The sequence below is a fragment of the Lytechinus variegatus genome, chromosome 14, assembly GCF_018143015.1.
Source record: "Lytechinus variegatus isolate NC3 chromosome 14, Lvar_3.0, whole genome shotgun sequence".
Lineage (NCBI taxonomy): Eukaryota > Metazoa > Echinodermata > Echinoidea > Temnopleuroida > Toxopneustidae > Lytechinus > Lytechinus variegatus.
The window spans coordinates 32,989,209-33,012,764 of record NC_054753.1 but is presented as its reverse complement, the minus strand read 5'-3'; the positions used below and the strand labels follow the sequence as shown (position 1 = coordinate 33,012,764).

Sequence of the window (23,556 nt, the reverse complement as noted above, 5' to 3'; positions counted from 1 at the left end):
CTTATGTGTACTATTTAGGTGTCTATAAGACGCCTATTTACAAAATCGGGGTTTGCCTTGTAGTTTTAGCTTTTTATCCCCAATAATGGTTGTTTTCAGGGTTTATTAGTTCTAATTCATGCACTTGTACACATGTTTCATCTTGGTTTGAGAATTTTTTAAATCTGCTGCTCAAAAAATTAAACAATACCTTGAAGCTTTGCCAGCCTTTTATTTTTTAGTTGATGTTGAACTCCTCCTTTTTGAGTGAGTGAGGGAGGGGATGGGCGGTAGTGGTATATATCTAAATGAAAAACCACTACCCCCCTCCCACAATAGTGAGATCTCTGTGGTCTCTTCTTGTAATTGTATTTCATTGAGCTTGGATACTTGGTTTATATTGTCATGGAGATAGTACTAACTTTACAATCAATTCTTTTTTAAAAAATCTCTTTTCAGAGGGTGATCCTGATTTGCCGTGTAACAACAAGTAGCTATTCTTGGAAGGCACAACATCGACAACTACATGATAAAGGTTGGTTAAATAATCAATTTTCACACTTTCTGCTCCAATTGGGAATTCCTTTTTGTTTATTTCTTGAACAAATTATTTTATATTATTTACTGGTTAAATGTAGCATAATAGTTGGTTGATCAACAATTTGTCCAAACCTTTGCCCAATCCTTGATCAAAATTGTTGGCCAACCTCATAGCCATTAGGCTCACTGTTGCAAATCCTTCAATCAAAATTATCAACATGTATACTTATCTGTTTTAATACTTTTGATATGATTTGATTTATTGTTCTCTTCTGCATACATTCCTGTTATTCGATTAAAACATCTTTCATAACATAACATTAACAAACATAATGTTATTTATTGTTTTAGGCATGAATCATAAATAAAGTGTACAAAAATATAATTAAAGGGGTACTCTGCTGAAAATATTTATATCTAAATAAATAGAGTAAAAGTTACAGAACAAAATGCTGAAAATTTTATCAAAATCAGATTACAAATAACAAAGTTATTGAATTCCAAATTTAAGCATTATTTTGTGAAAATAGTTATATGCACGTCGTCATGAATATTCATTAGGTGGGCTGATAATGCACATCCCCACTTTCCTTTTTCTTATGTTATTATATGGAATTATAATTATTTCATTTTTCATAACATGTGTGAATAATGTGTCTCTTTTATAATGAAATAAGTTGCAGCAATGAACATTTAATGGACTTAATCAATCCAAATTGTTTGGTTCTTGGTAGAAATTATTTTGAATAAACCCAGTTTATAATAATATTCCGCTTTTATATAGCGCTTGATACATTGGAACAAATTCTCTAAGCGCTTTACAGACATATTATTACCCCGGTCATCGGATCCTTGCATGCCCGCATGTTATCATAAAAAAAAATTTCATATAATAAGATACAATAGAAGAAATGGGGATATGATATCAATTTGCTCATTGAATATTCATGAAGACATTCCTCGAACTGTTTCACTGGAAAAATGCAAATTTAAAAATTGCCATAACTTTGTAATTTGTTGTCCAACTTTGATAAAAGTTTCAGGGTTTTGTTTTTCTGATTTTTCTTTATCTTGCTTAAATCATTATTTTCAGCCAAGAGCATCCTTTTAAAAACACACAAAAAATGATCCACTACCCAGACATGCCAACTGTTCCTCTTTTAGAGTATTTGTCCCTCTTTTTTGCTATCAACACACCAATACTTTTTTTTGCATGATTTGTTATTTTTGAAAAATTTCCAATCATGGAGTATGTATCATACAAAGCGTGTGACACTAGTGCCGGTCCTTCAGTCCCAGACCAGTAAAAATCACTGTAGGGCCTGGTAACTTGTTGCATGAAAAGAACAAGTAAATTCTTGCCTACGAGCAAATGTTTAAAAGGGTGAATTATCAGTTTTTCAAGTAAAGTCATTTCACTTGATTTTTCATCTCTCTCACTACAACAGGCTGGTGATTGTTACATTGAGATAAATTTTAAAAATACTCTTTTTTGTCAAAAAATACTTTTTTTCCTTCTAAGAATACTTTTTTGTTGTTGTAGAAGATTGATAGGTCTGACTACCATAATACATTTACAAGTAGCTGGAGAAGAATTGTTATCATAAGCAGATTGCTTGAAAAAGATGAAATTCCAAGATTTAGGCTCATTAAATTGATTATAAATACATTATACAGCAGATTTTTGTCTCACCTGCGAAGCAAAGTGAGACTATAGGCGCCGCTTTTCCGACGGCGGCGGCGTCAACATCAAATCTTAACCTGAGGTTAAGTTTTTGAAATGACGTTATAACTTAGAAAGTATATGGACCTAGTTAATAAAACTTGGCCTTAAGGTTAATCAAGTATTACTAAACATCCTATTAGAGTTTCATGTCACATGACCGAGGTCAAAGGTCATTTAGGGTCAATGAACTTAGACCATGTTGGAGGAATCAACATCAAAATCTTAACCTGAGGTTAAGTTTTTGAAATGTCATCATAACTTAGAAAATATGTGGACCTAGTTCATGAAACTTGGACATAAGGTTAATCAAGTATCACTGAACATCCTGCATGAGTTTCATGTCACATGACCAAGGTCAAAGGTCATTTAGGGTCAATGAACTTTGGCCGAATTGGGGATATCTGTTGAATTCCCATCATAACTTTGAAAGTTTATGGATCTGATTCGTGAAACTTGGACATAATAGTAATCAAGCATCACTGAAAATTTTGTGCAAGTCTTAGGTCTCATGATTAAGGTCAAAGGTCATTTAGGGTCAATGAACTTTGGCCGAATCGGGGGTATCTGTTGAATTACCATCATAACTTTGAAAGTTTATTGGTCTAGTTCATTAAACTTGGACATTAGAGTAATCAAGTATCACTGAACATCTTGTGTGCGTTTCAGGTCACATGACCAAGGTCAAAGGTCAATGAACTTTGGCCGAATTGGGTGTATCTGTTGAATTACCATCATAACTTTGAAAGTTTATGGATCTGATTCATGAAACTTGTACATAAGAGTAATCAAGTATCACTGAACATCCTGTTCGAGTTTCAGGTCACATGATCAAGGTCAAAGGTCATGTAAGGTCAATGAACTTTGGCCATGTTGGGTTTTTTTGTTGAATAACCATCATATCTCTGTAAGTTTATTGGTCTAGTTCATAAAAAGTGGACATAAGAGTAACCATGTATCACTGAACATCTTGTGCGAGTTAGAGTAGTATTCAAAGTCAACACTGCTGCTATATTGAACCGCGTGATGCAGGTGAGACGGCCAGAGGCATTCCACTTGTTTTCCTTTCTATCAGAAAGAAACATTGCATTCCATCAGTCTGAGTCATGTTGGGGAAACTTTGAATTAAATGTTTTTTTAATGTTTTATCAAAATCGAAAGGAGATTTGTGAGATATTTCACAGAGTTCAAAATGGTTTGTTTGATATATAAATATAATGAAATATACTTCATTGTTTTGGGATCAGTGTGTAGAGGTCATGGCCTTTCAATAAAGCCTAACTAGATTTTTAATAATCCATCTTGTCAAAGATATCAAATACTTTCTATCATCGGTTTCTGAAATAATGAGGTGCTTAGACAGTGAAATGAGGCATATCGGTCAATAATATCACAGATCCTTAGGAATGCAGGTCACTCAGCACACACATGCCGCAAATTGGCAACACATGCTCTTGTCGCCTATGGCATCCACCATGGGAGAGGAGGAGGTCTGGGGTTACAATTTATATCTTTAATTTATAGAAGTTTTTCAGAGGTTTAAAGCCCCTTTTAAGTTTTGATAACTACCCAAAAGTATCTGTCTCTGCTCTACTTCATTATAGCATTATATATATGTGTATGTCCATAAATATTTATGGTATTGATGTTATAAACAAAATCTTATTTTTTATGGATGTAATTTACAATTTTGCAGGAATTTTTGTGTACAATCACTAAATTCGTAAGAAGTGTTCAAAATGTCCCTTTTTAAAGAAATTCAACAATATAGAGACAGAGAGAGCTTTGTATACAAAAAGTCTTAAATATTTACAAAGAATCGATAGCTGAAAAAGTACATACTTGTATATCAAATATCTACGTGATGAATTTACATTGATAATTGAGAATAAAAATAAAAAATAAAATATTGGAACTATTCTTTGCATTGAAACAAATTATCTATTTAACCCGGAAAATCCCCCCTGAAAACCATTAAAAAAAATTTTAGTGCAGTTTATGAGAATATTCTCTTCATTAAAAATTGAAAAAAACATGATCAACCCGTTCATATATAACTCTAGTATGAACTTTTTTATTTTTTCAATTCATTTATTTCAACCATCATCAGTATTTTGCTCGGATACATAAAAAATGATCATCCAATATAATTATATTGCACATCCAATAATTTATCAAAATTATGTTTATGGTAAAATTAATACACGTGACCCAACTTTATTTTCATTTTAGGAACAAATATTTGCTTACAGTTTGTGTGACACTACCAAAATCAATATTGAGTAGGTAGTAGAAAGATGAAACAACACCTAGGAAATCAATCCAAATGAAATAAGATATTTTTTACCCCCAAGTTACTGTCGTTGATGATTGCTTGATTTATTTGAGTTGAAAAATATCAAGTTTAATTGCTGAAAATGGGGAAACCCCCAATGGTGCATTCTGGGAGCAGTTCTGACTGACACAGAATACCTCAGCCAATCAGATACAAGGATTTCAGTAGCTTATCACAGTTTTCAGCGTAAATCATTGACAAGATATATTTTCATGAAACACTCCCCCTGTTTCATCAATCCTTCACATTCTTGAGGTCTCTCAGCGTTTTTAATTTTTAAAAAGTGATCGCCTGTTGACCTTTTCCCCTGCAGAATATTTTGAATTTAGCTTTTGGATGATCAATGATTCTTCCTCTCCAGGCTATATTTGCTTCGTGATAAACCTGACATTTTAAAGGAAATGACATGGACATTAATCAAGAACTATTTATTGAGGTGCTTTATAAATTTTTGATATAATGGAAGATGTAAGTTACTGGCATGCTGTTAGATAGATGAAAGGAACTCAATTCAGAATGAAGAATATGTCATGGTTCTGCATTCTTATTATAAATTTTATTGGTTTGATTTTTTTTTAAGAAGAAAGGTTTGCATGATGGAGCTTATCATGTATTAGTTTGCCTCTTAATTTCTTTAGAATTTCTTCTTATTATTATCAGAAGTTGTCAGTTTATTTCTGATTTTCACCTATATGCTGCAGTCAATGAAGAAGGGAGGTATATCGCTATGAAATATAAAATTACCAAACCAGACTAACCTTAGTCTGCAGGCACAGACCCTGATTGAAACTTTGATGGTTGGGTCTCCATGTAAAGACTAACACAAAACCTTGCTGTTTTCGACTTCTGTACACAAGGCATTATAGGCTGCACATACAGACCTTTAACTTCAGTGAAGGGTCTGCACAGCAGACGAGACTTACCCAGGCTACCTTGTAAAGAGGACAATATTCATGTTGCTAAATGCTTTTAGACCAAGGCTCTCCTTTGTTTTCATGAATTTCAAGGCTTCAATAACAGTTTGCATTGCATAGTCCAATGTTTTCTATTCATTCTTCATCCATTAGCAACTGTTTGGCAAACCATTGCTGGAGGTCCAAATACATTTATCACGCTTCTTGTCGATCAATGCAGGTATGTTTTTTGGCCGTCAAAGCATGTGAAGTTTTTTCAGGTTTGCTCGGTTTCATTGGAGAATCACAGGAAATGCTTTTTCTTGTTTTTGTTTTGAAATGAAAAAAATGTTTTATTTCTGGATAGGATCATTATGAGAATACATTTAGATATATATCATAAGTCGGTGAGGAGAAAGATTCTGGAACAAACAAAGAATGTGATAAGGGGGGGTAATTAGCCTCAGGTGATGTGAGAAATAGAGATGGATGGAAGTAAACGAGAAATAAATAGGTAGATGGAAAGAAAAGAAGAGAGAGAGAGAAGAGAAAGATAGAGAGAGAGATAGACAGATAATTTGAAGGAGTTATAGATGGAGAGAAAATGAGCCATAAAGAAGCTTCATATGCCTATTGTCAAAACCTGGTAATTTGAACTTATATTTCCAATCTGTTAATTTTATTTTCAGCTTTGGTCTGAGTCTGTAAGAAAAAAAGAAAGCTTTATCCATGAAACGCATGAGTGGTACTAGTATGGAAGCAGGAGACCGTCAAATCACGGATATACGTCGTGTCGCAATTCAATTTACTACACGACGTAAATAATTACGTCGTGTAGCAATTCGAATTACTACACGACGTAAATAATTACGTAGTGTAGTAATTCGAATTACTACACGACGCAATTCCGAATTACTGCCCAACGATTTAATGTCATGACTTTAAATGAATTAGTGTCGCTACATCAAATAATTACGTAGTGTAGTAATTCCAATTACTACACTACCTAAAGAATTACATCGTGTAGTAAATAATTACTACAAGACCTAACTCCGAATTACTGCCCAACGATTTAATGTCATGACGTCAAATGAATTAGTGTAGTGACGTTAAATCAACCAATGAGACCATTAATTATATGAGCGCAATGCGAAGAGCTGAGACTACAGAGTATTGTACAGGAACGTACCGGCAGGAAGTTAGTTGGATGTTCGATATTCAAACTGTGAAGTTGGTTTGATATTCAGGTTCGATGTTCAAACGCCTGTGAAGCTGGACCAATATTCAATATTCAAATATTCAGGGGTTTTGAAAGCTTAGGGGTTTTACAGGTGCAGCACGTCTCGAGCAACCATAACAACACTGGCTTGCCCAAGTACGAGGACATTTTTTTTCGAGGGGCCCTGGGATACTCCGACGGCCTAGCCGGAGTAACACGTATCCTAACTTGTAGAACTCGACTCGGGCAACAAGATAAGCACCAGCTTGACCCAGCGCATGCACATTTAGGGGGCTCAAGTTAAAAAAAATTTAAGGAATAAAGGGCTATTTATCGCATTTTGTTCATTTATTTTTTTTTCCAAGGGGCCCCCAGGAATATCCCGACGGCCAATCCGGGGTAACCACCTATCCTTACTTGTAGAACTTGACTCGTTTACCCGGCGCATGCACATAGGGGGCTAAAATTAACAAAACGGAATATTTCGAGCATGGGGAACCACGGTCCTGACTAATCTCTTGGTGCCGCCAGTGGATAGAGTAAAAAAAACAAGGAAGAGAGAATACCTAATAGAAGAGAGAGAAGCGAAAAGGGGAGATTGGAAAGAAAAGGAGGGGGAACGGGAAAGAAAGAGAAGGGAGAACGGAGGGGTCGTATCATTGTATGAACAGGATGTTTTATGATTGTGCCCCGAGCAATAGGGCGAACCCCCAAGCTCAATGCGTGATAAGAACAAAAACAGGGGGCACACAATGGTGCATGCAGCAAAAATTTGCTTAATAATAAGTCTCGAGCCAGCGAAAAAAAACACCTTTAATTTGAGATTGATTTTGACATGGTATGCATTTCTTTCTTTCCTTTCTTTCCTTTTATTAATTCCTTTTGTTCTCGGTTGTAGAACATTTTTTTTTTGGGGGGTGGAGGCAGTGCTATGCGGATCGGGTCCGTGGCAATGACGCCCATGATAGCACCAGGGTTTTTAACCTAGGAGGAGACAAAATAACATTTTGGGGTCGGGGGAGGGTGACACACAATTTTTTTAAAAACAGCATGGAGCACAAGCTAATTTTATAGTCTCTAATGACTTGAAAAGGGACCTGTTAAGGACTGGAGATTTGCATTAATTGGTCCATGAAAATGATATATCACGAGCCAAAGAGCTTTGATATCCGGGAATGATATCTGGACGTTCTAAGCACTTTTTGTAATCATGAAGAGGATAGGTATATAATTATAGAATTGTTGCGAAAACAGCGGAAACAAAATTGACATTTCAGACCCCAAAAAAAAAATTGGTCCAGCTTCACAGGCGTTTGAATATCGAACCTGAATATCAAACCAACTCCACAGTTTGAATATCGAACATCCAACTTACTTCCTGCCGGTACGTTCCTGTGCTACTCTGTAGTCTCAGCTCTTCGCATCGCGCTCATATAACGAACGGTCTCATTGGTTGATTTAACGTCACTACACTAATTCATTTAACGTCATGACGTTAGATCGTTGAGCAGTAATTCGGAGTTAGGTCTTGTAGTAATTATTTACTACACGATGTAATTCTTTAGGTAGTGTAGTAATTGGAATTACTACACTACGTAATTATTTACGTCGTGTAGTAATTCGACACGACCTTAATTATTTGATGTAGCGACACTAATTCATTTAACGTCATGACATTAAATCGTTGGGCAGTAATTTGCAATTGCGTCGTGTAGTAATTCGAATTACTACACTACGTAATTATTTACGTCGTGTAGTAAATTTAATTACGACACGACGTATATCCGTGTTTTTGACGGTCTCCTGCTTCCATAGTACTAGAGCGCCTGCCTCATGAACGGGAGGTTGTGGATTTGATCCCTGGCAAAAAAATGGGACCTTCTGCCTTCTTGCTAGTTGCTTAGCATTTAGATTGGAGAAGGGTAATAATAACATTATGTTATGCAGGACCTGCTGATAGAGCAGTTTTCTAACTGAAGTGGCTACCCTGGGTAAATAAAACATTATTATTATTAAGAACTAAAAATGTATTTTAAATGGTCTTTAGTAATTTAGTCTCACCATGACTACCATGGATGGCAAAGCAGACTGACTTTAGCTGTCTTAATAAGTAAAGAATTAGTTTTGTTACTCAATGTCTGTTTGGTTTCTATGGTAACTTGTTGGCTAGCCTCAGGTGTACCTACTGGTCAGCCAAGTATCTATCTACACCAGGTATTCTTGGACATTAGAGTGGACAGACAGACAGGATGAAATGACCATTGGGCAAGGAAATTGACTCATAGTCCTACTTTAGAATTCACTTTCAAAGTTAACACGAAAACAAACAAAAATATTAGGCCTCCTTTTTCGCTTTGAATATGAAATTTTATATTTGAAGTATCGAAGGCATGATCTACACTCGATTTAAATGAAACTTTGAGACAAAAATTTCTAAGGGTATATCTTGTTATTTATTCAGATAAAATAATTAAGCAACTGATCATTTCGATGGAATTCAACATATTCAGGAAGAAGTTTAATTATACAAAAGTAAAAAAAAAAACAAGAAATAAAAGAAAAAAGTTATGGGGTAAGATTTTTAAATTGATACTGAACAAAGGATTTTTGAATGGAATAATTTATCCTAAAACTGACTCAACTCCCAACTTTTTTAGTGATATTGTGAAAGAAAAAAAGCGACATTTGAAACAGAATTGTTTATCATAGTATTTTACTCAGAATTTTTAGAGAAAAAATGAAAGAAAAAGGGGAATTTAAAACCACGATTTACCTTAAACTTAACTCAGATTAAGACATTTATAGTGAAAGAATGAAAGAAGAAAGAGGGATTTGAAATAAAATATGAGGTTGGCCTGATAAAGCAAGCTAACTTAGAAAATCCTTCATGTAAAAAAATGTATTTTCTATCAGACACTTTGTATGAAACACTCTGCCAACTTGGCTATCACTTTGCAGAAGGCCTATATTTCATTTGATACCATGAGAAAAAAAAGTATAAAGCATGATCATTACCATCCCCATTTTGAGAGGTTTAGATTAAACAGTCAAGATTAAATGAAGAGTTCTCATTTTAACACACTGTTAACCTGTTTCCTTCTGGAAGAGTGTGATCCTCTATAAAGTCGTTGAGTATTAGAGAATTCAGTGACCCATGGGTTAAGGGTAAGGTCTGTGATAGATATCCCCTGAACGAAGGATGAAGTTTAGAGTTTTGGCAGGTGTCGTCTTAAGGGAGTGGTTTTAAACCGCCCAGTCATAGTGGGTTGGCAAACTCTCTATTCCTCTCAAACATACTTTAAAGGTCAAGTCCACCCCAGAAAAATATTTATTTGAATAGAGAAAAATCATAGTAGTGTAATGCTGAAAATTTCATTAAAATCAGATTTAAAATTAAGAAAGTTATGACAGTTAAAAATTAAGGAGCACTCCAGGCTGAAAATGATATCATTTGAACAGAAAGTAAAGTTAAAAAAAACCCAAAATACTGAAAATTCCATCAAAATTGGATGAGGAATAACAAAGTTGAAATACATTTGTAAGTTTTGCATTATTTCTGTGAAAATGTTTTATGCATGTCTTCATGAATATGAAAAAAGTGAGTTGGTGGTATCATCTCCCATATTTATTCTTTGATCTATTATGAAATGGGGTTTATTCCAATTTTGTTCTTCACGAATGTAAAAGTAAGATTTAATACTGTTTTAACATGTAATGCAATCAATCATTGCTACTAATTATTTTGTTACAAGGGAGACCTGTTATATGCTCATGTTTGAAAATATGAAATAATTATGATTGTATATTACATAAAGATGGAAAGTTGAGTTAAGAAGAAAGGGGGAAATGACATCATCAGCTCACCTACTGCATATTCATGATGACATGTTCTCAGTTTATTTGTCATGCTTATTCTAATTAGATGTTGAATATATTATGTTTGAAGTACATGCAGACCTTGACTTGGGTAGCTTGAAAGAGTTTCATTCTTGGGTTGATAATAATTCTGAACAAATCTTGATAATTGTCTAGAATGTTTGTTCCACAGTGACCATGGTGCAAGAACGCCCTTAACACCACACTTTCGTGCATGGCATGCGCATAAACACGCCCTTCGCATCACATGTAAGCGCATTGCATAAGGGCATTTCTGCACTCACATGGCGAGTTTTAAAGCGGGGAGATGCAGGCCATGCAAAAAAATCACACCCAGAGGATAATTTTATTTGTTTTGCACATGGTTCTGGAAAGACCTCGCCCCCCCTCCATTCAGATATCCCTGTTCCAAGCTCATAATTTGCAGGAGAATACACTAAGAATGTTACTTCCAAAAGAACGACACGATACTAAATTGAAGACAAATATAAAGAATAGAACATAACATTTTAATAAACGGAACATGTTTCGAGGTGTCGCACCTCATCCTCAGCCTGAAAATTATTAACAGAGTCATTGATATTTATACAGTTAGGATGTCAAGTAAAAATTTTCAAGAATGTAGTTACACAGGATTACAAGGTGTGAATTCAAATTCAAATGGAATGAAGTAAAAAAAATTTACAAGTCTATGGAGTCATCAGATAGGGGTGGGTTAAATTAAGTGGATAACATTATTTGGTAATTGTACACCTGTTGGTTTAGTTGAGGTTGTTTCCATTTGATGAAAAGCCCTTCTTTTATTTTTAGGACAAGGACAAGAACTCCCATGTCTGGAGACACTTGCAAATCGTCATCCCAATGCTTGTTAGAATGCAATACCCACTGTTTCAAAATTCTCGATACTGCTCAAACAGATTTTCAACTAAAAATAAAAAAAGGGCTTTTCATCAAATTGAAACAACCTCAACTAAACCAACAGGTGTACAATTACCAAATAATGTTATCCATTTAATTTAACCCACCCCTATCTGATGACTCCATAGACTTGTAAAAATTTTTTTACTTCATTCCATTTGAATTTGAATTCACACCTTGTAATCCTGTGTAACTACATTTCTTAAAATTTTCACTTGACATCCCAACTGTATAAATATCAATGACTCTGTTAATAATTTTCAGGCTGAGGATGAGGTGCGACACCTCGAAACATATTCCGTGTATTAAAATGTTATGTTCTATTCTTTATATTCGTCTACACTAAGAATGTGTTCCCAGAACATAAATAAGAATTGCTTGATATTTAGGAATGAATATACACTGTAGGATAAGTAGGTTAGTTGTGTTTTCTTGGTCTTCATGATAATTATTTTTGAGTGAAGTCATCAGGGGGATTTGAAGAAGCAGAAGGATTCAGAGAAACTGATCAGTATCTTACTTTTGACTTTTGCTAAATCATTTGCTTGGAGTCAATAGCCTTGGGTTTATTCAAACCATAACCCTGTCATATTCTGAAGCTTAGTGGATTTTGCAGCATATTGTTTTTTTTTTATTTTATTTTACATGATAATGATAATTCCTCTTGCCTATATAATACTTCACACCTAATATAGCGGGTAAATATACTGTTATTATTACACCTCTTTATGGGAAGTCTCTAAATGTTCTACAATAAATGCAGCATAATTAACCTCACCTGGGTTGAGTGCAGCACAAAGTGGACCATTTTTTGCTGAAGAGATGGTTGTTTATAACATGCTAAGTACTTTTTAAATTATAGCAAAAAAATTTCTACTGCGCCAATTTATTTGACCTCGCTGCTCGCTGACTTTTTACTTTTAAGTCTCGCGCAAATTTTGAGACTAAATTTGTGACGCCCGGGTATGCGGTTACGACATTATGCAACATTATGTAAGTGCATGTCAGACCCAAAATTGCTCAAAAACGTGATTTCATGTACAAATCCAATGCAAATTGTGTATTTAGCCAAAATTCATAAATGTATCATTATTCCTTATTTTACTGATTAAACTTAATTAGTTTTGCCTTGTTTATGATCAGAATTTCATCGAAAAAACAATAAAAAACAAAAAGTAAAAAACAGAGAAATGCATAAGAAATTAAAAAAACAATGAAATATGACAGAATTTTTTTCATTCACAATTGTTAGGAATGCTATATAGAATATTTTTATCCAAAAAGTAGCATTATACAATTTATAGGAGCTTTATTTAGTGAATCAGAGCAAAACGTATGATTTCATGAATAAATTAGCATAATTCATATAAAATAAAAGTATATGAATTAAGGGAAATCTACCCATGCAACTGCGTGGATTATGTCATTCTCTACCATCATGCAAATTTTCGTTGTGATCGCGCAATTGCGGCCGAGATCTTAAGGAGGTGGCCATAATGCCCCCCCCCCCCGGAATAATAAGAATCAAAATACCCCGGGAGATTTAGGGTTAATAAAGCTTTTATAAGTCAAATCAGACACATCCTCCATTTGAATACAGTTACTTCCTGTGAATGTTAAACTAATTCATGTGGGTAAATTCATGCCTATTCAATGATGATGATTATAATGATAAACAACATACTTAGACATTGTTTCTTTTAAGTGCATACATGAACCTGGCTTTAGCATGGCTACCCAGATCTGGTGCATGAATATTCAAGAATTCCTTGATACCAGGTACCCATTTTCCACACTTGGATTGGGAGTGGCAAATGTAGATATATGCATTGCCAAAGGTCATCGCTGATCCCAGTGCAGATGTGAACCCTAAACTTTATGGATCAAAGTCCAGAAAATTATAATTTTTCATCAAATTCTTATCAAATACCACATTAGCATTTGTAGATATCTTGCCGCCTTTTGAAAATAAATCTCATTTTATTTTGTCTTTCCTTTTTTCACAAGAGCTCCAGACCACATTCACAACCTGTCTCATGCATTATATCACTAAAATAATCAAGTTTGTTTATCGAGTGGAAATATATCATTTGAAAAGGATTATATGTCATGTCGTCTAGACTGGAAGCCAAGTTTTTGTTTCCAAATATAATTCGATAAATCCATTGGGTGGTTCAACGACAGAACATTAATGCGTTGGTGTTATGTTACAGGATAAGAGAACACGGAGGAGGAAAGATAGGTGTGAGCCGCAAGGTCTGGCGAGAATCGGGACGGATCTCGGGAATAAATTACTTTTGTTTTGATGAGTTGAATGGTTGGTAAAGACAGTGGCAGATAGACAAGCTTGATCTGTGATTGAGGTCATTTACATTGCCAAGTTGTAATTAAAAAAAAATAATAAAAAAGGCTGTATTGATTACTGATGAGTTGATACATTTTTTTTCCAAACTTTTTTTAGCCCTCCAGAGGCTTTTGATTGAGTCAAATATTTTCAAAATAAATGCAAGTAAATACACAATCAAGAAATAAACTCAAACAATCAATAACAATGCTCTACATTTCTCTCAAGTAAATAAATAATGAAGTGACATCCATTAAGTATTAAATTTGTTAAATATTGTTGATAATAATTGAGTTGATAATAATGCAAGTAATAAATGCCAGAAAAAACTAATTAAATGTATTAGTGAAGGATTCAGGGAAAGCCATCAAAGATTAAGAAAGTTATTTGAATTGTAACAATTTGTGATGTGAAGCAGTTACCCCAGATATTATGCAATATAAAATGCATTTTAATTTTTCAGTGGTTCATGTTGACCAAAAATTAGTTTATATTTGGAGCTGGTGTGAATAATTTATCTGTTGTTATATTGAAGGTACAATAAAAAAAACCTTCAAATTTTTGAGAACGTGACATTACACTGATTTATTTCCCTTCACGATATCGGGAAGCTGCTTGCATATGGTGTCACAAACTCTTTAAATCTTTTTAATCTTTGACAGACTTTCCTCAAACATTCACCAATATTATTGATTATTTTCCTGCTATTTTTACAATGAACCTTTCATCAGGATGAACTTCTTCTTTAAATTACCTATTCATCAATCACTTTGATGAGATGTCCTAGTAAATTGCTAATTTTGTTGGAGAATAATAGGAAATTTTATTTTTTCAACAAAATATAGAGTCCTTTTCTTTGACATTTCGTAGATCATTTACCATTTAAGGCCGTGTTTATGCTTCCACTTTTCAGGTCAGAATCAGTGTTTCCAAACGTTATTAGTCCAAAACACGGTTGCGTCCATGCTTTCATTTAAACGCTGTTTCAAAACGCCGATTGTAAACTCACAAAAAGGTGCGTTTGTAAACGTCGTTTGACCAGAATCAGGCTTTCTGGGGAATAAATAAACAGAACCACGATCGTAAACATGTTTAAATGACGTCATTTTGTAAATGCTTCCGGTGAGATGAAAATCCGAGGGCAAATACAGTCGTATTGCTCCATGTTATCTCTACGTAATAACAACAATCGGAAAAAAAACTTAGGAAAAAAGGCCCGCCCAATTTATCTTCGCTATACGATGCGAAGCCAGCTGGCGATCATGATTTGCTCTAAAAAGTTAAGCATAAACAGCACTCCCAGAACCATGTTTTCAATCGGCGTTTTGAATCAACATTTGAAATCGCTGATTCTGTCCTCGCAGTGGAAGCATAAACACACCCAAAAAGAATTAGAATGTGTGTACCCTTTAGTCATTGTGAAAGAAGTTGATTTTTTAGTTTAGAAAGTAAAGTATTTTATTTTCTTTGGTATGTTTTTTTTTGTAGGCCACTGTAAGAAGCTAATGAAATTGGGCCATTCAATTAATTGGAAGCAAATTTGTTGTCATTTGATCTAATGTAGCATCCCTTTCTGAAAGCACACATTGTAAAATAAGTCACTTGCTATGACAGTACAGTATTGGATACAAATTTACTTTTGACATTTTTTTTTAATTAGACAAAGTTGATTTGAAAAGAAGTATTTACAATTTGTGAAGTTCTTTAGTCATTATACAAATTTAATGGTATAATCCATCCTATGGTATCTTCTATTAAATCTTTGATTCTGATTGGTTGTTAAACACTGTTACTAAGGTTGTTACCATAACTTTCATGTAACTGGGCCTATGTGTTTGCATAATTGTTAGGAGACACTAGGTGGTTTCAGACCGCCTCGAAGTTTGTCAGTTCCAGGTATTCTCTGATCGGGAAATTTACCCCGATAAGAAAATACCAGGTATTTTGGTAATGTGAAAGCAAACTACGCGTAATTTCCCCGAAAGAAAATACCCGCTAAATAGTAGGTACTTGTAGGTACGAGAACTTTCGCGGGGATTTTTCCAAGGTCGCAGGTATTTTGGCAATGTGAAAGCAATTTACGGGAACTTTTAGCCCAGCGTGTCGTTGTTGGGCGTTGTTGAGCACGGGAGCTGTGGGTGGCTGCTGGGCTAGTGATTTTGAATCTTGCGCCTTGCCTGCTTATCAGACCATACTGCGCATGCTCGTAACTTCAGGAACTTACTCCAAAGGGTATGTTTCGGGGCGGTGTGAATGCAGGAATAATTAATGGGTATTTTTTAGCCTAAGAATGTTCTCGTAATTTAACGGGGATTCTTGTGATCGAGGCGGTTTGAAACCACCTACTGTAATTTGTTTTATACTGAGTACTTGAATCGATCCACACCATCTATATCCTGTCTTTGTATGATGGAGATAATAAAATAGAAACCAATTTGTTATAGTTGGTTTTGAACAGGCAGGTGAAGCACCTAAATGGGATTAGTCTGCAAAATCAGACCTTGATTGACCATGCAATCAATGAGTGGGTCTCAAATGAAGACTAGTTCAAGTTTCAAATAGAATCATAACACATGCCAATTCAGTCTCTTGATGACTTAAAACTAAGACCACTTTCATTGTACTTTTCAATAAATATGTTTTTTAAGTTAGTATTATATCACATTTCGCAGTGGTTTGTTGGATGATTTAGGGAAATTTGGTGTGAAAGGGCATTTTGAGTGAATCTATGTGGGACAGTCAGGCTATCCAGATTAGAAAATATACACCCCCCCAAAAAAAAAGGGAGAAAGAGAAAAAGAAATGAAAATGGGTCATTTTGTGTCCCCATGCCCCCACCCTCTACCCTGTGAGTGATTAAAGAGGAATAAAGATGACAAACATTTAAATGAAATCATGAATATCTTTCAAAATGCAAAATACATGGATAATGATAGTAATTGGCATCTATATAGTGCTTTATCAATCTACGACTGTTCAAAGTTGTTCACATTATTACCCGGTCACTGGATTCATAGCATTCCAAGCAGCCTGCTAGGGGCAAACTTGCTAAACCAACCACAATGACGGTTGTTTCCTACTGGTACCCAATTAGCGCCTGGGTGAGAGTGGCAAAGTGTGGATTGATGCCTTGCCAAAGGGCGCTAGACCATGGTGGGATTCGAACACATGACCCTCTGATTAGAATACAAGGCGAGAGTCAGAACCGCTACACCACTGTGCTTCCTTTTTCCTTGACACAATTGTTTGCCAATAGTTGGTTCATTGAACTTCTAAGGTTTCAACCAAACATTTCCTCTTGCTGTAAAAGGAAAGGCAACATGAACTTCAAAAGGATAATAAAAGGAACATTTTACTTTGGTTTCGATCCTCCCTGAGTGACTCACATTATGTCATGATTCATAAAATTTGCAGGCGAGAAGTGATGAATTACCTATACAAGAGGCTGATGTTACAGGATTCAGAGAAGTTTCAACGGGTGATGTTTTGGGTTGAAACTGGAAGTATTATGTAACTTCTCATCTTATTGATAGATCGGCAAGACAATATTCATTAATACAGTATCATGAAGTATTAGAAAAATGACAGAAAGAAAATTCTGAGTAGAGTTATGTTGTTGGAGTCCAAAATTTCAAACTCTAATCGATATCATCTTCAGGAATTAAGTTTGTACAAGAAAACATATGTATATAAGAAACTCAATTAATATGCAACAATGGTACAACGATTCTAAATATATTAAAGGTAAGAAGCCTAACATCAAATGTGACTATAAGAAGGCTACACATTATAAAACACCAATTTAGCTGAAAATAGTACTTTAAAATATTATTACAAATGTTCAAAAAAATAATTGTAGGGACTCATTTTAAATGGAAATTTTGAAAAATGAATTCATGTCTATGTTTTGTGGCAAACTTTATTATTCATGTCACCATGAACTTCTTTAATGATGTTGCTGTTGGTAATTAAACTGGTGCCAGGTTTTTCAGCTCTCTTGAAAACTTAGAAATATATAAATCTATATTCAGACACCTTGGACTGGTTAGATACAAATATTAATGTCATTTTTGTGATATTCGTACATGACATTTCCAAAGCTTTATCCAAGATCTTCATAGAGGTTTAACAGCTGTAACCTTTAAGCCAAAAGGGTGTTCTCATTGGAAAGATAGAAGATTAGAATCTCGTTTTACAAACGCACTTGAATCCTATTCCCCAATGGATCAGGCATTGCTATTCTATACTGTGTAAGACTCTACTAATCTATTTAACTACCATCTGTCGGCACCAGCAATCAAATTAAATAATGGGTGTAGCTAGCTCGGCCTGTAACTCCCTACTCTCCTTGGTGACGGTTGCCATGGTAACCTGTAAACCATCTGATTTCCTGGCCCAGCTCAGCGAGGCACCTGCTGGAACATTTTCCTTTGGGAATTTGATTCTGGATTCAGAAGTGTGGGGATTCTTTTTGAAATGGTTGTAATGTGATAATTTGATTATTTTGTTTACTGTGTGTGGAGTGGTTTTGTAGTTCAAGGAAAACTGCCCCCGTATCATCGGTCAGGGGCGGTCTTTAAAATATGATTAAGGGGCGATGTGAGCGATACGAAAGGAAAGATTGCTTGGTCATAGTATCCATTCTTCAACCCTGGGGAATTAAAGAGTAAATGTCGTCAAGTTGAAGGAGTACTGTCACTATTGGTTTATGAAAGGTCATCCACTGTTGATCTTGGAGACGACTTCCGTTTTTTGAACGCTACTTTGTTGAATTCTACTCTTGTACTGAATACAAGTTGAATAATTTCTTTCATTCCTAGTTGAAAATTAGCAATATAACTTTCAAGCCTCAGAGGGCTACACTCTTAATTTCAAGGATTTAATTAAACCCAGAGTGGTTGTGAATAGTGAAAAGTTGAATATTTGTTTTAGATTAGTAGCTTAAGCATAAAGATTTGAATGGCTTCATAGAATTGTAAAATATCTGATTCTATGAATACATCCTTTATTACACAATTTTCACTTCCGGTAATTAAATGCATTAAATACGACATGAATTTTAAACTAGTATTAGGAGAAAAATAAAAAGAGATACTTAAATAGATTGCTCATATATTGTGACAAGTTTCTATGAATTCATGTGGCATTAATCATTTCATATTAATAGTGTTACATGAGACACTTTAAAAATATCAGTGAAAGTATTGCTTAGAATAAATAGTCATACACTGTCATGTATTTCTATGAAGTCCTGCTGCCTTTAAGTGGGCCAAATATGAAGTAACATGAATACAGCGCTTTGTTACCAAAAGGAAAAGGCACTATATCAAATGACCATTGAATTGGGTTAAGCATTTCACATTAAAGACATTGACGATAAGACGCGTGTTCATTTAATCTATCAATGAACGTTAATTGGCATGCAATTTGATACATCAATGAAGCTGTTCCTATTAAGCCTGACAGATGCCATGTACATTTCAAGGGTTACTGCATCCTTGCTCTTTTTAAAGAGATTATTCCATCTTTTTGAAACCCTGTGATGATTAATAGATGTTAAATTTGGCAAACCTGCTCTTATCCAATCATATCCCACCATATTGCAACACTCTATGAATAATCTACTCAAATTTGAATATTGATCAGAGAGGCCGTGAATAGAAATGAAAAATTGATATTTTTGTCAAATTGAAAAATGTCTTGCAAAATCTAATCTAATCATTCTTTAATAGGAATTTTATTGAGCATCTTATGGTACTAAATTTGATGACTAGTCATAGAAAAGGGGATCAGGGCAAGATCAGCTATACCCCCTCCTCTCCACCTTGATCTGGCCCTTGCTTGGCAGATATCAGGCTGTAATAGCTCTTTAAATTCTTCCCATTTGAACAAATGGTGTCATTACTCATTCTATAAATCCCTCTGGCATTGTGAATTAATCTTTGCAATGTGATCCGGTCATCATGAATGTTTTACCATTGACAGTTTTAAGACAACAGGGATGAGCATCATGTATCATTCGCTGAGAGCAAGAAGGTCATTAATTCTAGTCAATTCAAGAGAGAGATACTACCTCCTTGCTCTCATCGGTTGGTATATAATTTCCTCACCTTCTTGTGTGACAAATACTTAAGGTAATAGTCATTTATAATATATCTTTTTTTTTCTCTCTCTCCTTTTCCTCATTCCTTCCTTACATCTCTGCTTCCTCCCTGTCTTCCTACATGTATTGCCCTCCTGTCTTTCTTTGGGTGAATCTTCTCTTCCATCTCTCCCTTTTCTCTAACCCCTCGGGCTCTCCTCTTCTCCATACTCATGTTTCTTTGCCCCCTCTCATTCTCCCCTGATTTTTTCCCTTTATATTTCTACCCTTTTCTTCCACTCTCTATTTCTCTACCTCTCTCTTTTACTGTTTCTCTTTCCATCTTCATCTTGTCCACATTCCTTCTCTTTCTCCCTGTCTTTCTATTTCCCTCCCATCTATCTTCACATGAATTATTCCTCTATTTTCTTCTTCCTCTCTCTCTCTCTGTCTTCCTCCCTCTCTTTGTTTCTCTTATTCTCAAACTTCTCCCCCCCCCCCCCCTTCTCTGTTTTCCCTACCTCTGTATCCCTTACTACAGATTGCTCAGCCGTGAGGACCATATTGTGCATGAATAGACGATGATTGAGGCTGTATTGTCCTTCCTTCAGTCATGATTAAAACATCTGTGATGAGCGTGAAGAGTTTTATGCTGTCCTTGTCAAGGTCCAGCCAAGAAAGGGGGGACAACCAAACCGAGATGAACTGCAGATTCTGATTTCAAGAGCAGGCGTGTTTATCCTCCGGTTTGAAATCTTCAGAAATGATCTGCTGGTGTTTGTCTTCCACTCCTCCTCAACTTCAAATTAGTTGATGAGTAATTACAAGAGGCTTGGATCTTAATCATCGCAAGGGATTGTTACCAGGGACATAGCAACGCTTGGTAACCATGGAGGAACTTGAGAGAGAAGATAGCAAAGAGAAAATGATGATTCCAAATGGGAGACATATTAATGAAGGAGATGGAGCAGGAAGCAAAGAAACTAAAATAAATGAGAATAAGTTTGGTAATCATGGTGAGGGTAAGGTTGGAGAGTCGCTGTCATTGAGTAAAGCTGTTTTGGAACCTAAGCAACGCCCTCGCTTGATGAGCTTTGAGGAGGCGGTTGCCGGGGAAACCATGGCACGCTGCCTGGCAGATTTAACGCATCGCAACAAGCACCAAGCAATTATTAACAGAGGCCATCAGACACCTCAGCAGTATGGACGCTCGTTCAGTTACACCAGCAATGCTTCGCGATTCAGTAATGCTCATCTTCAACAACGAGGGCGTCCTAGCGCACCAAACCTCGGGTCCGGACGGAGGATGCTGACTCTTACTCCTACATTAGAACGCTCAAGCAATTCTCAGGAGTTTGTGCAAGAAAAGAGAATATTCCGTCAGATTAGTGAGCCAGCGATGCTTTCATGTTTTGTAGATGATAATGGTACTCAGAATCTCAATCGCAGTCGTAGCAATAATACCGGATTTACCACTGACGTCCAGAACGCTGCAGTTGGTGGAAGCTGTAATGCTATTAATCGGCAAAGGCATTCAAGCCCTCACCCAAATAGAAGACTTGCCTCATCACGTTGTATGTCATACAGTGAGCAAGTAAACTCTATAAATGACAACGTGCATGGCACAAATAGTCTGAACCATGCGCAATCAGAACCAAAGCTAGGGGACCCACCCCGATTGATCGTCGTTGATATACCGCTGGAATCGGAAGAGTCGGGTTCAACGCGAAGAGCGATGCAGGGTGATAATTCCAACCTGACTGAAATGAATCTCACAACACCAGATGGTATGGCCCTTAATGAGAACTGCTCTCAGTTAATTGCAGGAACAGACTTGAAGGTCAGGAGGGGGCACACCATCCATGTCAACTCATCAACTAACAATCCTGAAATAGAAGATATCTGGACCAGGCGCGAGGATTTCGTTCCCCCAAACGGCGCTATTCCAAGCAAAGTACTAGATTCTCATTCGCTGAAAACCAAGTGCAATTTGGAGAGGGGGAAAGTACAGGTGGCACAGCAGGGTGCCCTCTCGCAAGAAGACAGACTGGATAATGCACCCCCAGGAGGGAGAATGGTATCATCTAGGGATAATTTGATTTGTACTACAGAGAGTGGAATGAATGGAATGTACCATGATGAAGAGGAGGGGGGTGAGATTGGGGTATTTGAGGCCATGGAGCATACAACTGATAGTGAGACATGCGATAGCTCTTCAGTGGATAGCAGAAATGATGTGATGAGCATAGAAAGAGCACCGTACACCATGCGTGGGACCAATGCCGAGTGCAGGAGTGCTCCTTTACTCCGAAAACAAGTCAGTTTTGATCTTTCCCTCACCTTCTTCGATGACGACATCGTCAATGGCCGTCCGGGTCAATCCCCGGACTCCGTTGGGAAGTCGTCACCTTGGTTCAAGCGACTTCGCCGTCCTACACGGACTCGCAGCGAGGGACGAGTTGATGCATGTTCCTTGGATGATGTTTTTGAAGAGCCGGAAGAGCAGCGACCAAAATCAGGCACGTTGCCTCGGAATATTGGATCTAGTCTTTTCAAAGATGATACTGATATTGATGTCCCTCAAACGACATTCAACGGTGGGAAACCAAAATCTAGTACACTACCTGCCTCTTACCGTGCATTACCTCAAAACAAATCTAGCATCTTGCAGCCAGATTTCTTCATCCGCAAAAATGAAAAATACCCAAAGCCTCGTAAGAAGGACCATGGCAAAGTGAAAATACCAAAGCAACGTTCTCATTCAGAAATTAACCCATACAGCTGTGACAAAAGGGAGAAACGCTCCTCTGTTATTGCGGAGGAGGATGATATTAGCGCCCTCACAGCGCCAACCAGTAAGAAACCGTTTTCGGGATTGCGTCGGATGCTGTCACGGGAGTCGATACAGAACAAGCAAGGGAAAGTGTTGCGGAGAAGAAGCAAGAGTGAGTCATGTATGCTACTTCCTATGGGTAACTGTAAGGTGTGTGATTTAAAGGTTGAGAGAGGAGATGAGGTTGCCATGCCAACAGAAGACATCATTCACAAGAGATGCTTCAAATGTGCCAAGTAAGTCTCTTTTTTAACCTGTTGACTACTGAAAAATTCTGTAATTCCCATAGGTTTTGTAAGGGACCACCCGGTTCCAGTAGGAAATGGGTTAATGTCCACATGAAACTTTATTTTGTGACCTTCAAATCGTTTGCATTGTCCTCCTTTTAAGCCAATGTTCTTGACATCAAAGAGTGGGGAAAATGAATAAAAAGAATTAAATATTTGTGTCTTTGTTTTCCTAATGAGAAAATTAAAATAGCAAACTTGTTTTTTCTCTTTTCTAAGTCATATTCTCTACTTTAAAATAAACACTCTGGAAAAGTTCCTAGTGAAAAATGTATTTAGCTCCCCCCCCCAAAAAAAAAAGTTCTTCTTTTGAATAACTTGTTAGGTACTTGAAATGATCTGTTTTGTCCATTGCAACTTTTTAAAAAATAATCATTACAAAAACCACCCAAAAAGGTTATCTTTAATGTCCATTTAATGAAATTTGGTTAATTGTGACTTGAGCCAGTAAAATTTTTACAGTGACATCGTCACAGCTTTCACTTCAAATTGATATGTTAAATGAGTGTCTTGTCATTTTCAACCAG

General features: G+C 36.1%; 1 protein-coding gene across 1 annotated transcript; it reads left to right on the top strand.

The window, feature by feature from the left end:
- Positions 1-438: 438 nt before the first annotated feature.
- Positions 439-23,311, top strand: LOC121428004. Its single transcript, XM_041624578.1, has 2 exons — positions 439-514; positions 20,451-23,311. The coding sequence occupies exon 2, from the start codon at positions 20,799-20,801 to the stop codon at positions 22,980-22,982; it is 2,184 nt and encodes a 727-aa protein (XP_041480512.1). The 5' UTR covers positions 439-514; positions 20,451-20,798; the 3' UTR covers positions 22,983-23,311.
- The last annotated feature ends 245 nt before the right edge of the window (positions 23,312-23,556 follow it).